General features: G+C 38.6%; 2 protein-coding genes across 6 annotated transcripts in view; both read left to right on the forward strand.

The window, feature by feature from the left end:
• The window catches only part of ptpra (protein tyrosine phosphatase receptor type A), a 57,084-nt gene extending 54,095 nt beyond the window's left edge, over window positions 1-2,989 (forward strand). For all 5 annotated transcript variants that reach the window (XM_061786475.1, XM_061786478.1, XM_061786477.1 and 2 more), the window contains one exon: window positions 1-2,989. This exon is cut by the window's left edge and continues 555 nt beyond it. The gene's annotated coding sequence lies outside the window, so the exon portion shown is untranslated.
• Window positions 2,990-11,107: 8,118 nt separating this feature from the next.
• On the forward strand, window positions 11,108-11,714 carry gnrh2 (gonadotropin-releasing hormone 2). Its single transcript, XM_061784852.1, has 3 exons — window positions 11,108-11,248; window positions 11,355-11,438; window positions 11,574-11,714. The coding sequence occupies exons 1-3, from the start codon at window positions 11,114-11,116 to the stop codon at window positions 11,610-11,612; spliced, it is 258 nt and encodes an 85-aa protein (XP_061640836.1). The 5' UTR covers window positions 11,108-11,113; the 3' UTR covers window positions 11,613-11,714.
• Window positions 11,715-12,522: the final 808 nt, after the last annotated feature.

Raw genomic sequence — 12,522 nt, forward strand, 5'->3', positions numbered from 1 at the left:
AAAAATCTATATGAATATAAAACTAATGGTTTGGAGGTTTATGTAAAATATTGCTTTTTTTTACTCATTAAGGACTGAAAAATGTAAAAGCTTTTGGCTTTGCCAGAGCCACACTGTAGTTGTGCGGCGGCAAAGGTTTAAGCTGAACTTCAAACTTTGATAAACGGCACAAGCAGATCATTTTGTCGTCACAGAATTAATTGTTAATATAAATGAAATGTAAAATATTTCACACCGCGTTGCTATTCGAATCTACCGATCCCTAAATACACAAAGGCAGCAGTCTGCAGTTGTTGTTTTTTTTTTGTAATTTTTGTATTTTGTTTTTTGTATTTGTTTGCATTTAAAATGCATGCTGTTGGAAAGGTCATTCGTGCAGACAGCCAAAGGTTATGTCACTTGGTTCTGCAGCTAGGGGTCCAATCATATTAAGGCACTTGGAAAAATAATTCTTAAGGGTCCGGGCTAAACTGGACTATAGCAATTTAAATACATGAGTATAATATTTTTATTTCACCCACTGCACATACACTATATTGGCGAACGTATTCAGACACCTTTATTAATTACACAGTCTGGCTTTGGCATACCCTTAGCTCCCACTGAATAGTAATTATTTATTCTACAACTCCATAATTTGTATGCTTCCATCTTTTGTGGGAACATGTTTGGAAGAAGTCTCTAACCTGGAAGAACTTCTATACAGTATGTTCTTCCAATTTTCAGCTGTCCCAATACTTTTGTCTATATTAGTAGTGTCAGGTAAAAAGAGAAAACTTACACACACACACAGCAGTATTTCCTCAAATATTTTGTTGAGCCTTTCTGGCCTTTTCTTTGAGCCTTTTTTTTACAGTGCAATCAGAAAGCATTCACACCCCTTCACGTTTTCCACATTTTGCTGTTACAGACTTATTCTAAAGCTGATTTGAGTATTTTTTTCTAGAAATCAACAAAATATCCCATAATGACAAAGTAAAAACATATTTTCAGACATTTGTGTAAATTTATAAAAAAATATATATAAACATTCAAACATATTAGGTAAATAAGTATTCACACCCTTTGCTATGACATTGGAGAAGAAGAGGCACTGCTCATCACCTGGCTAACACCAACCCTACTGTGAAGTATGGTGGTGGCAGCATCATGCTGTTGGGCTGTTTTTCTGCTGCAGGAACTGGGCAACTAGTCTGCATAGAGGGTAAGATGACAGTTCCCAAATATAGAGAAATTATTCAAGAGAACTTGCTCCAGAGTGGTCTGGAACTCAGACTAGGGCGTCAATTCACCTTCCAACACGACAATGACCCAAAGCTGGCTTCAGGAGCAGCCTGTGAATGTCCTGGAGTGACTCAGCCAGAGCCTGGACTTGAATCCAATCGAACATCTCTGGAAAACCTAAAAATGGCTGTCCACCGACGCTGCCCATCCAACCTGACTGACCTTGAGAGGATCTGCAGGGAAGAATAGGAGGAACTGCCACAAAACAGGTGTGCCAAGCTCACAGAGACATACCCAAGAAGATTTGAGGCTGCGATTGGTGCCAAAGGTGCATCAACAAAATATTAAGCCAAGGGTGGCAATACTTAAGTATGTACCTATTATGTTTAAATGGTTAGATTTTCAATAAATTTGTCTGAAAATATATTTTGACTTTGTCATTATGGGATATTATATGTATATTTCTTTTAAAGAAAACTGTACTCAAATCAGCTTTAGAATGAGTCTGTAACAATGCATAATGTGGAAAAAGTGAAGGGGTGTGAATCCTTTCTGGTGGCACAGTATATCAGCCAGACATCACAACGCTGTATTGTCGCTATTTAAAAGAATGTGTGTTCATTCCCACCATGAACACTGATATCACTGGGGAACACGATCTTTGTTGAGTTAGGTCTGACAGCTGTTTTAAACTCATATTTGAATGCGGAATCAAAAACTGATATCAGTTTTCACGTCATGTTTTTTAACTATAGATCCCCGCTTTCTTGAAAAAAAATTAGAAAAATATTGTACTTAACAGATATGTGCTTGTTTTATAAAACTTTTCAAATATTGACATACAATGAAATATGAAAGAAACAAGCATGGCTGCAATATTTATTTAACACTATTATGTTTTACAAAGGGCGGCACGTTGGCCGACTGGTTAGAGCGTCAGCCTCACAGTTCTGAGGTGCGGGGTTCAATCCCCGTCCCCGCCTGTGTGGAGTTTGCATGTTCTCCCCGTGCCTGCGTGGGTTTTCTCCGGGCACTCCGGTTTCCTCCCACATCCCAAAAACATGCATTAATTGGAGACTCTAAATTGCCCGTAGGCATGACTGTGAGTGCGAATGGTTGTTTGTTTGTATGTGCCCTGCGATTGGCTGGCAACCAGTTCAGGGTGTACCCCGCCTCCTGCCCGATGACAGCTGGGATAGGCTCCAGCACGCCCGCGACCCTAGTGAGGAGAAGCGGCTCAGAAAATGGATGGATGGATGTTTTACAAAGGATATGGCACAAATCCTCTTAATTCCTACTATCCTAGCATTCTGTTTGCAGATATTGATAGTACTGACCTATTGAAAACTACACACACCTCATCGCACTGTCTCAATTGTGACAAGTTGCCACGCGGCTGGCAAGTCTTACTATAGCTAATCAGTGGAATTTTGCTTATCTGGAGGGTAAGCTGTGGAGAAAAAAACTGACTGCAATTTTGGAATCAGCATGCTAATTTTAGTTTTAATCAGCATAAAAATCTAACTCAACAGAATAAATTTTTCTAATTGTTCCCCAGTGTAGTGAAGAATGTCGATTTTTATTCAAATGCTCATTTTAACAAAAAAAAAATTTTTTTAAACTTCATGTGCCATGCTGTGTTTACTCATTTCTTTTTTTAAATTTGTGTTCTCTGAAAAACACACTCACTTGAACTACCACTAACATCACAGTGGAGGCCATCCCCTCTTGATGATTGTAAAAATAAATGAATGGTGTCAGTTAAGTGGTGGGGCTTCAGGTCAATCATGAAATCTTTGCTGGAGAAAACTCAGTAAATGAAGCTTATCCTGTGGGGAAACGACATCTCCACACTTTGACTTGCAAGCCTGCGGGAAAATTATCAAAGAATCCAACAGATTTGAACAAATGCCAAACAAAGATTGCAACTCGTACTAAAACTTGCTTGATAGATATAATTGTCTGTGGTGTCATTGAATTGAAAACTCGAATGACATTAAGTAGAACAAATACCTCATATGCAGACAAACTGTCGTAATTTGGATCAGTACGAAATGTACACCTTCCAACATTCTCTGTATGCCTTAATCTTGGCATTAAGATTCATGGATTTATCACTGCCCTTGCATCTTGCAATCTTAATGGAACCGAAAAGAAATTCCTATTGCGCACAAAAACTTGATGGACTGCTATACACATCTATTCACATTTTGGGGTGTAGAAATCACTTCTATATTTTTTGTGTCATTCTTACAAACAGCATTGAAAACATAATATCCTTTGACTGAAGTAAAAATCGTCCACGAGTTTATCAATTGAAATGTTTTTAATAATAACCCATCTAAAAAGACACCCACGCTTGAACTTAATTTGCATCACACTGATGTGACACATTTTTGTTGTGTATTATATAATCACAAGTAGATGCAGCATTTTTCATGGCGTGCCGGGAGCAGTTGTAGATGTTGAATGTCTCGCACTATTTGCACCAGAATTAAATAATAATAATAATAATAAGTCTAAATAAATAAAGAACCACATGTCTGTGTAGATTCTCAGTCATCCAGGTCATGGTAATACGCAAAGGTTGAATCAAGGCAACTGGAGTGTTCTTATTTGTTGAAGACATTTCATCTTTAATCTAAAAGGCTTTTTCAATTCTGAAATTTTAGGTATGGAGTCTCCCTATTTATGGCTCAGCGAGTGTGTTCCTTGTGGGTGATCAGCAATAGGTTGTTGTTGCCCGGTGTAGTTAGTGTAACGGCTGTCCTGCATACTTATACATTGTTCACACGCGTTGTTGCAAACAGCTCGTTAGGGCCACTCTTCCAGTTGAATGAGGTTATATACAGATGATAGGTGATCACCACCTAAAATTTTACAACTGAAGAAGCATATTTGATTAAAGGTGAAACGTCTTCAACAAGAACAGTCCAGTTGCCTTGAATCAACGTTTGTGTAAAGATCCACATAAAACTGGGGGTTCAAATTCCTTTTGAACTCTGTAAGCCTTCTATTTCTCCCCTGTACAGATTTAAAGTAGCAAATGACCAGCCACTGAAATCATTTTTTTGCATTGTAATATACTTCGTTTCTCCACCTCCTGCCAAAGCATCACAAGTGCCCACACACTCTATTAGCGACATTTCTTTAATCCATTTAACACTTTTGATTCATCAGTCCAAGAACTGGACAAGTATCTGCTTGCTTATTCTGTCTGTTAGTTTCTGCTTCAATGTCATGGTCACTGTGTTCGAATCATGAGATACTGTCTCACTGCAATTGAACATAATACTGTGCCAACACATGAAAAACTATTTTGGTCAAAAAGTGCCTCACTTATTACGAATTTATAAAAGGTTATCAAGGATATGTGGTGAGATCTAAAATCTGAAATGGTGTGTTTTCTATTTATATAAGCAAAATGTGGAGAATGCTTTGAGAAAGATGGAACCAAAGCAGAATCAGTCATCTTTTCATTTATGCTCCATCAGTGTTCATAGAAGTAAAATATATCACTTGCTTGTGAATAGCTAACTCCTTTAGGTGAAAAGTACTCCCCATATGTCAGGAAATTACCCAACAGTTGCAAAATAAGTAATTCTAATCATTTGCACAGTGGCTACAACAGCATCAAGGGAAACCATTTCATGTGTAGAAGACTCCTCTCCACCAAAATGTCTTCATGTCTCCACCTGCACTTACTCATCCCTTTTCTTCACTGACATTTACCTTGGATCATATTCTCCTTGGTCCAGGTTGAATTATTGCCCAATTTTTGTACATAATGTAAGGTTATTTATAGTTCATACAAGTCTGCTGCCTTTTATTTGATTCCCCTTCTCCCCCTTTTTTTTCTTTTTTAAGAAAAAAAATGTATATTGAATTGTAATGGGACCATTTTGAAATGTATTGGATGTTTTTTGTCTGCCATTTTTAATTTGATATAATTGTCTTAAAATAATCCAACTTTTTATTTGCCTGTTGGTTTTTAGTGTTTTGTTATTAAACATTTGAATAAATGTGTATATAATTATATATATGATAAAATTATATATAATTATATAATGCCAGATGGCCTTTCTAAGCAAGATACTGTTCAAAACTAATAAAGTGCTTGAGATTTTTCTTCTCTGTATCTGTGACGCTTATTTGAAGTTAAGATCACAACCTGATGCTCATTAAAAAGCTCACACCTTAATGATGACTGTGGTGGTGCAAAAAAAAAAAATCCTCGTGTCCCATTCTACAAACCACAATTCCAATTAAGTTGGGACAATACAATTATTTGCAGATCATTTTCAACCTGCAGTATATTCAATTGAATACATTACAAAGTGAAGATATTTAATGTTCAAACTGATAAAAAAAGTCGCGGTGGACGACTGGTTGGCACATCTGCCTCACAGTTCTGATAGCCGGGGTTCAAATCCCGGCCTCGCCTGTGTTGAGTTTGCATGTTCTCCCTGTGCCTGCATGGGTTTTCTCTGAGTACTCCGGTTTCTTCCCACATCCCAAAAACATGCGTGGTAGGTTGATTGAAGACTCTAAATTGCCTGTAGGTGTGAATGTGAGTGCGAATGGTTGTTTGTTTATATGTGCCCTGCGATCGGCTGGCGACCGGTTCAGGGTGTACCCCGCCTCTCGCCCGAAGGTAGCTGGGATAGGCTCCAGCACGCCCGTGACCCTAGTGAGGATAAGCGGTACAGAAAATGGATGGATGGATGGATGACTTAGTTTGAATTTGATGCCTGCAACACGTTTATAAATAAATAAATATAAAAAGCTGGGACGGGCATGTTAACCAGTGTGTTCCATCACCTTCCCTTTTAACGACAATCATTTGGGAACTGAGGAGACAAATTCTTGAAGCTTTGTAGGTGGTACAACTTCAGTTGCTCAACAGACCGGGGGCTTCGTTTTGGTAATTTGCGCTACATAATGCGCCACACATTTTCAATGGGAGACAGATCTGGACTGCTGGCAGGCCAGTCTATTACTGTGCAGACTGTGGCTTGGCATTGTCTGACTGAAATAAGCCGGAACGTCCCTGGAAAAATATTTTGCTTGGATGGCAGCATATGTTGCTCCAAAGCCTGTATGTACCTTTCAGCATTGTGTCCTCACAAATGTGAAAGTTGCCCATACCATGGGCACTAACACACACCCTTGCCAACCACCAGATGTTGGCTTTGGAACTCCACGCTGATAACAATCCAGATGGTAATATTATTCACACAATGATACCAGATATTAATGCAGTGACGTGAGGGATCGAAGGTCACGGGCATCCATTGTTGGTTTTCGGCCTTGCCGCTTACATGCAAAGATTTCTCCAGATTCTCTGAATCATTTGATGATATTATGGACGATACATGATGAAATCCTTCAACTCCTTGCAATTGTATGTTGAGAAATGTTGTTAAACATTTGTACTATCAATTTGTTAATATTAATACACAAAGTGGTGAATCTCACACTATCCTTGCTTGTGAACAACTGGGACTTTCGGCGATGCTCCTTTTATACCCAATCATGACACGCACGTGCTTCCAATTAACCAATGTTCCAAACAGGTGTTTTGTGAGCATTCCTTAACTTTCCCAGTTTTTTGTTGCCCGTGTCCCAGGTTTTTGGTGTTGCAGGCATTAAATTTGAAATGAGAGAATATTTGCAAAAAAAACAATAACGTTCATCAGTTTAAACATTAAATATCTTGTCTTTGTAGTGTATTAAATTGAATATAGGTTGAAAGGGATTTGCAAAACATTACATTATGTTCTGTTTTTATTTACGGTTCACGCAATGTCCTAACTTCATTGGAATTGGGGATTGTTGATCACAGTCCTCTTGAGTGTAGTCTTGAAGGGTCATCAATGTTTAACCCTTCAAACTCCATTCAAATATTTAAATGCTTGTACACTAATCAGTTATTCATAGTTAAACCATTGTTGTTGTTTTTTAATTGTCATGCGCGTAGTCCGATATTTGTTTTTAATTTTCCTAAAAAGGTCCATGCTATAATGTATTCCTATACTCTCTCAATACAATGTTCTAAATTGTTAATGCTTAAAAACCATTAAAATGGGGACTATTTTTCATTATGTATTTTATTAATATTACCTACTTTTAAATGTAGTCTTTTGATACTTTCTTGTGATTTCCTGCCAGGAAAAAAAAAATCACAGAATAAAAATTGGTTTTATTTATGTATGTATGTATTTATGTATTTATTTATTTATTTATTTATTTATTTATTTATGTAATGCAGCCCTATGGGGGGCACAAGCCAGTGCAAAGTGTAGGCCGTTCCCAAGCCTGGATAAATGCAGAGGGTTGCATCAGGAAGGGCATCCGGTTAGAAACTTTGCCAAACAAATATGAGCGTTCATCTAAAGAATTCCATACCGGATCGGTCGTGGCCTGGGTTAACAACGTCTGTCCCCAGCACTGTTAAGCTGCAGGGTGCCAGTGGAAATTCAGCTACTGTGGGATGAAGGAGAGGTGGAAAGTGGGTTCTTCGGCAGAAAGAGAAGAGAAAAGACAATGATAAAATTACAAATGAGCTCATCAGAGGGACAGCCAAGGTTCGATGTTTTGGAGACAAAGTTAGAGAGAGCAGACTTCGATGGTTCGGACACGTCCAGAGGAGAGATAGTGAGTATATCTGTAGAATGATGATGAGGATGGAGCTGCCAGGAAAGAAAGCTAGAGAAGACCAAAGGGAAGTTTGATAGATGTAGTGAGAGAAGACATGAGGGCAGTTGGTGTTAGAGAGGAGGATGCATTTAAATGAATAATTATGGGTTGTCACTGATGGTGTAGTGGTACATTAGCCTGACTTTGGTGCAGGCAGGCAGTTCCCACTCAGTGACGTGTGAATGTGAATCTGAATGGTTCTCTGTCTCTGTATGTGCCATGCAGCTGGGTGGCGACCAGTTCAGGGTGTTGTCTGTCTTTTGCCCGAAGTAAGCTGGGATAGGCTCCAGCACCCCGTGACCCTGAATTGGATAAGCGGTGGATGGATGGATAATTACGGGCTATAACTATCGGTTTGTCGGTTTTACTCAAACAGTGTGTGAAAATGTACATAACAAAGAAGGCTGTCACATTTGAGAGCCAGAAACTGACTTCAATGCGGTAAAGTGCATTTCCTCTGACATATGACACAAATAATATCGTCACTGGCGTGGGTGGCCGATGACTATGACACCTGGTACCACCTCCATCTACAAATTTGTACAGGAAATTTAATCGAAAAGGGAAGTTGTCTGAGGCCTAGCTCGGAGTCTACCATGTTTGTTCCTCTGCAATCAGCCAATCAGCCGGGATAAAATGAGGTTAGGGGAGTCATTACTAGCCCCCCAAAAATAAAAGTGGGATTGATGATGAATAAATATCTTTAAGTTATATAGAAACAAGATGCTAACGTGTTTTGATTGCTGGTGTTTTAGCCATAAAAAAGGCCAGTCAAAATGCTATTAAAGAAGGATCTCTACTGGAAATTTATCCCAAAACACACCGCGCATAGTAATTATGTGAATGATTTTTTTTTTTTTTTTTTTTTTTTTTTTTTAAGAGAATGAAGGTCTGATACATGTGTAAATATGTCTGCCCTGTGTGTGTCACTGACTGCTGTTTGCAGATGATGATTGGAATTAGCCAGGTCTTCCTCACCTTGTGACCCCTAAGACGGGAGGGATGGGGTGATGGGGTCAGATAAGGGTGGGGCACATAGGGAACGCTGATGGAGAGGGGAGCTGGGGCGGGGACGCATTGGAATATAGGCTACATATATAGCACTTGAAAAGCATCTCTTCAGTAAAGCTCTGTGAAATTATTGACCAGTTGGGTCTGAAGCTTCTGGTGGCACCTTCAAACAAGTTCAAGTCAGAGTTAAGACTAAGGTAAGGTTTATATTTTTACAATATTTTATTTATTTTATTTTGCGGTAGAAAATGGATGTTTGGATGGATGGATGGATGGATTTTATTTTGAGAATTTAAAGTACTAAGCATAGAAGCAAGCAAATCGTTATAGCATAACAGCCAATATCAATATTTTTTTTTATTTTCACAAAACAAGATAAAACGTCAAAATCAATACAGTAAACAAGATGAGTCCCGTTACCTCGATTCAACCTTTGTGGATTACTATGTAATGGACGTCTGACAATCTGCAAAGGCACAAAGAAAAAACTGTTTTTAGGAAGCACAATGGTGTTTTTTTTAAATTGATATTGTGAAAGTAAGTAAATTATGCTATTAGGGGTATCGAAATAATACAACCTTTATGAGTGGGAAATCCTGTGAAACAAGAACTCCCTCAGAAAAAGAGTATAAATGCTGAAACTGCTGCCAAAGTTGAAATGCCAAAGAAAGAAAAGAATTAAGGGCTACAATTCTGGTAAAGGTATTACAATTTAGCATAATATGTACAGTAAGTAGCATTGCAGGCATCAGCTCAATCTCAATAAGATTGTCCAATTCCATGACTTGCTGATGGAATCATTGTTTTTCTGTCAATGATCTCGCATTTGGCCTTCTTAAAAAGAAAGTAAAATATTTCGTAGAAATAATTGATTAAGAAAATAGTAGCTCCAATAACCTTCACATTTTGTTTTATGAAAGGGGCATTATTTGGAAGAATATTAACAACCAGAAAAAATAAAAATATGTTTGATGCGCAATGGCTTTAATGTCGAATATTTGTCTCTCAGCACTGACACAATAGCAGACTTACAACATTCCTTCAAAAACTGAAGCTGTGAGTGTACTGATGAAAGGATGTAGACCAATTTGGCCTCAACCAAAAATAAGCAAGGCTCTTGCTTCACTGGGACCCATAAACTTTGACAAGATACTTTTCATTTCATTCTCTCCACTGCTTATCCTCACAAGGGTCGCGGGCATGCTGGAGCCTATCCCAGCTATATTTGGGCGAGAGGCGGTGTACACACCGAATTGGTCGCCAGCCAATCGCAGGGCACATATAAACAAAGAACCATTCGCACTCACATTCACACCTATGGGCAATTTAGAGTTTCCAATTAACCTACCAAGCATGTTTTTGGGATGTGGGAGGAAACGGGAGTGCCCGGAGAAAACCCACGCAGACACGGGGATTTGAACCTCGGTCTTCAGAACTGTGAGGCAGATGTGCTAACCAGTCGCTCACCGTGCCGCTGACAAGATACTTCTATAATTCAAATACAATTCATACTATTGCTTAGTCAGTACTACTAAATACCATTAATAAAGCAGACAAACGATGATAGGATATGATTACAGGGCCTTGTAAAGGCCACTCATTAAAATACATGGATATCATAGAATTATTGTTGCACATTAAGAAACGAAACATTTTCTGCAAAAAACAAACAAACAAATAAAAACATCTATTATATTTCAATGATGATGAATTCGTATAAAATATTCAGCGATTGGCTGGTGACCAGTCCTGGGTGTACCTGGCCTCTGTCCAAAGTCAGCTGGGATAGGCTCCAGCTCACCTGTGACTCTCATGAGGACAAGCGCTATAGAAGTTGGATGGATAGATAGTATAATATATTTTTTCTCTCAATATATTCAATCATACCTTTTTCCATTATTATAATTCTCTTTCTTTACTAATAGACTGGGGTAACTCCTATGGCTCTTGTGCCTTATAATGAGGTGTGTGGCATTCAATTGGACTTATGTTTAAGGTACCAAGTATGGTTCCTGGTTCCTACTTTGCATCAAATATAAAATAATTAGCGTCAGTTTTAACAAAATTCCTGAACCTCCAATCCCAAACTATGAATTTGTCCTGTACGCATTCATCACTAAATAAAGAGTGGCACACATTCATCCCATCCACCTTTGCTTCTAGGTAAATAAGAACCATCATGAGTGTATCTCGGCTGGCTTTACTGCTTGGACTGCTTCTATATATTGAAGCTCCATTGTCCAACGCCCAGCACTGGTCTCATGGTTGGTATCCTGGAGGCAAGAGGGACCTGGACTCTTTTGGCACATCAGAGGTCAGCCGCAGTGCTAGTGTGTAGCTAGTGTGTACTCACTTTTTGGTGTGTGTGTGAGACTTATCTATGTTGTATTGAATGTGACACACTGTAACTTTTTTTTCAGATTTCAGAGGAGATTAAATTATGTGAGGGAGAGGAATGCAGTTACTTGAGACCACAGAGGAGGAGTATACTCAAGGCCATTCTTGTAAGTGGAAACAGCCAACTCCCTGGATTAAATGCAAAGCATTTCATTTTAGGAAATGGAAGTATGAATCAGGGCGTCAATGCTTTTAATTATGAATATCATGTGCTGTGATTCACCAAATGTCTCTCTTTGCAGTTGGATATCTTAACCAGAGAACTCCAGAAGAGAAAGTAACAGATTTTCTACTTATAGCAGCCTGACTCTTCTCTTCAGTGTGATTATTTTGTCTTCTTTAGTTAATGCAATGTGGGATGTTGGCTTCATCAGAAAGATTTGTGGCGTTCAGTGCTCAGTTAATATGTATTCGAATGATGCCCGAAATAAATAATTTATTTTGATATTACTTTTGCACTTAATTTTGTGTCTACAAAGTTGCTGCTACATCGCAGCGCATGATTTGTTAATTTACCCGTAATGTACTTTTGTTAAAAAAGGTATGTGAACCCTTTCAAATTACCCGAATTTCTGCATTAACTGGACATAAAATGTGATCTGATCTTTAAAGGTCCCGTATTTTGGCTACTTAGACCCCCACAGAGTGACTCTCTAACATGTAATTAGTACAAAAGTGTCAATTTCATTTCACAAAACACATTGGTTTTGTCAAACAAGTGTCCAGAAAAGGCCCCCCTGACAGCTACTTCTGTTTGACACAGTCTCGTATCTGCTTTGTCCATTTTTTTTTTGCTAAGACCGCTCCCTTTCCTCTGATTGGTGGCCTCCGTTTAGAAGACCCACATGTGAGAGCACACGCGTTTATGTTGACTGCGCTGGCCCGGGAATGGACAGGTAGCGGACATCTTCGCTGGTGTTTAGATAAGCCCGAGAAATTCAAATGACCTGATTTCAGGCCTCTCGGCAGAAAAATGTCTGAAACTCAGGAATGTGTGGGGGATTTGAATTCATATTTCACATATTTACTGAAGCACCATACAGACATTACATCCCAAATACTAGAAAAAGTTGGTTTAGCAAAAATATGTCCCCTTTAAGTCACAACAATAAACAAACACAGTCTTAAACTGATACCATAATTTTATTTTTTTGTTGAACACAAAATTTACACTGTAGGGTGAAAAAAGTA

Source organism: Phyllopteryx taeniolatus, chromosome 9, assembly GCF_024500385.1.
Source record: "Phyllopteryx taeniolatus isolate TA_2022b chromosome 9, UOR_Ptae_1.2, whole genome shotgun sequence".
Taxonomy (NCBI): Eukaryota; Metazoa; Chordata; class Actinopteri; order Syngnathiformes; family Syngnathidae; genus Phyllopteryx; species Phyllopteryx taeniolatus.

What these genes read in the sequence shown, in the direction of transcription:
- gnrh2 (XM_061784852.1), top strand. Translation starts at nt 11,114, where the DNA reads ATGAGTGTATCTCGGCTGGCTTTACTGCTTGGACTGCTTCTATATATT. An exon ending in ACTCTTTTGGCACATCAGAG is followed by an intron (nt 11,249 to 11,354) that starts GTCAGCCGCAGT and finishes CTTTTTTTTCAG; the next exon opens with ATTTCAGAGGAGATTAAATT. An exon ending in GTATACTCAAGGCCATTCTT is followed by an intron (nt 11,439 to 11,573) that starts GTAAGTGGAAAC and finishes CTCTCTTTGCAG; the next exon opens with TTGGATATCTTAACCAGAGA.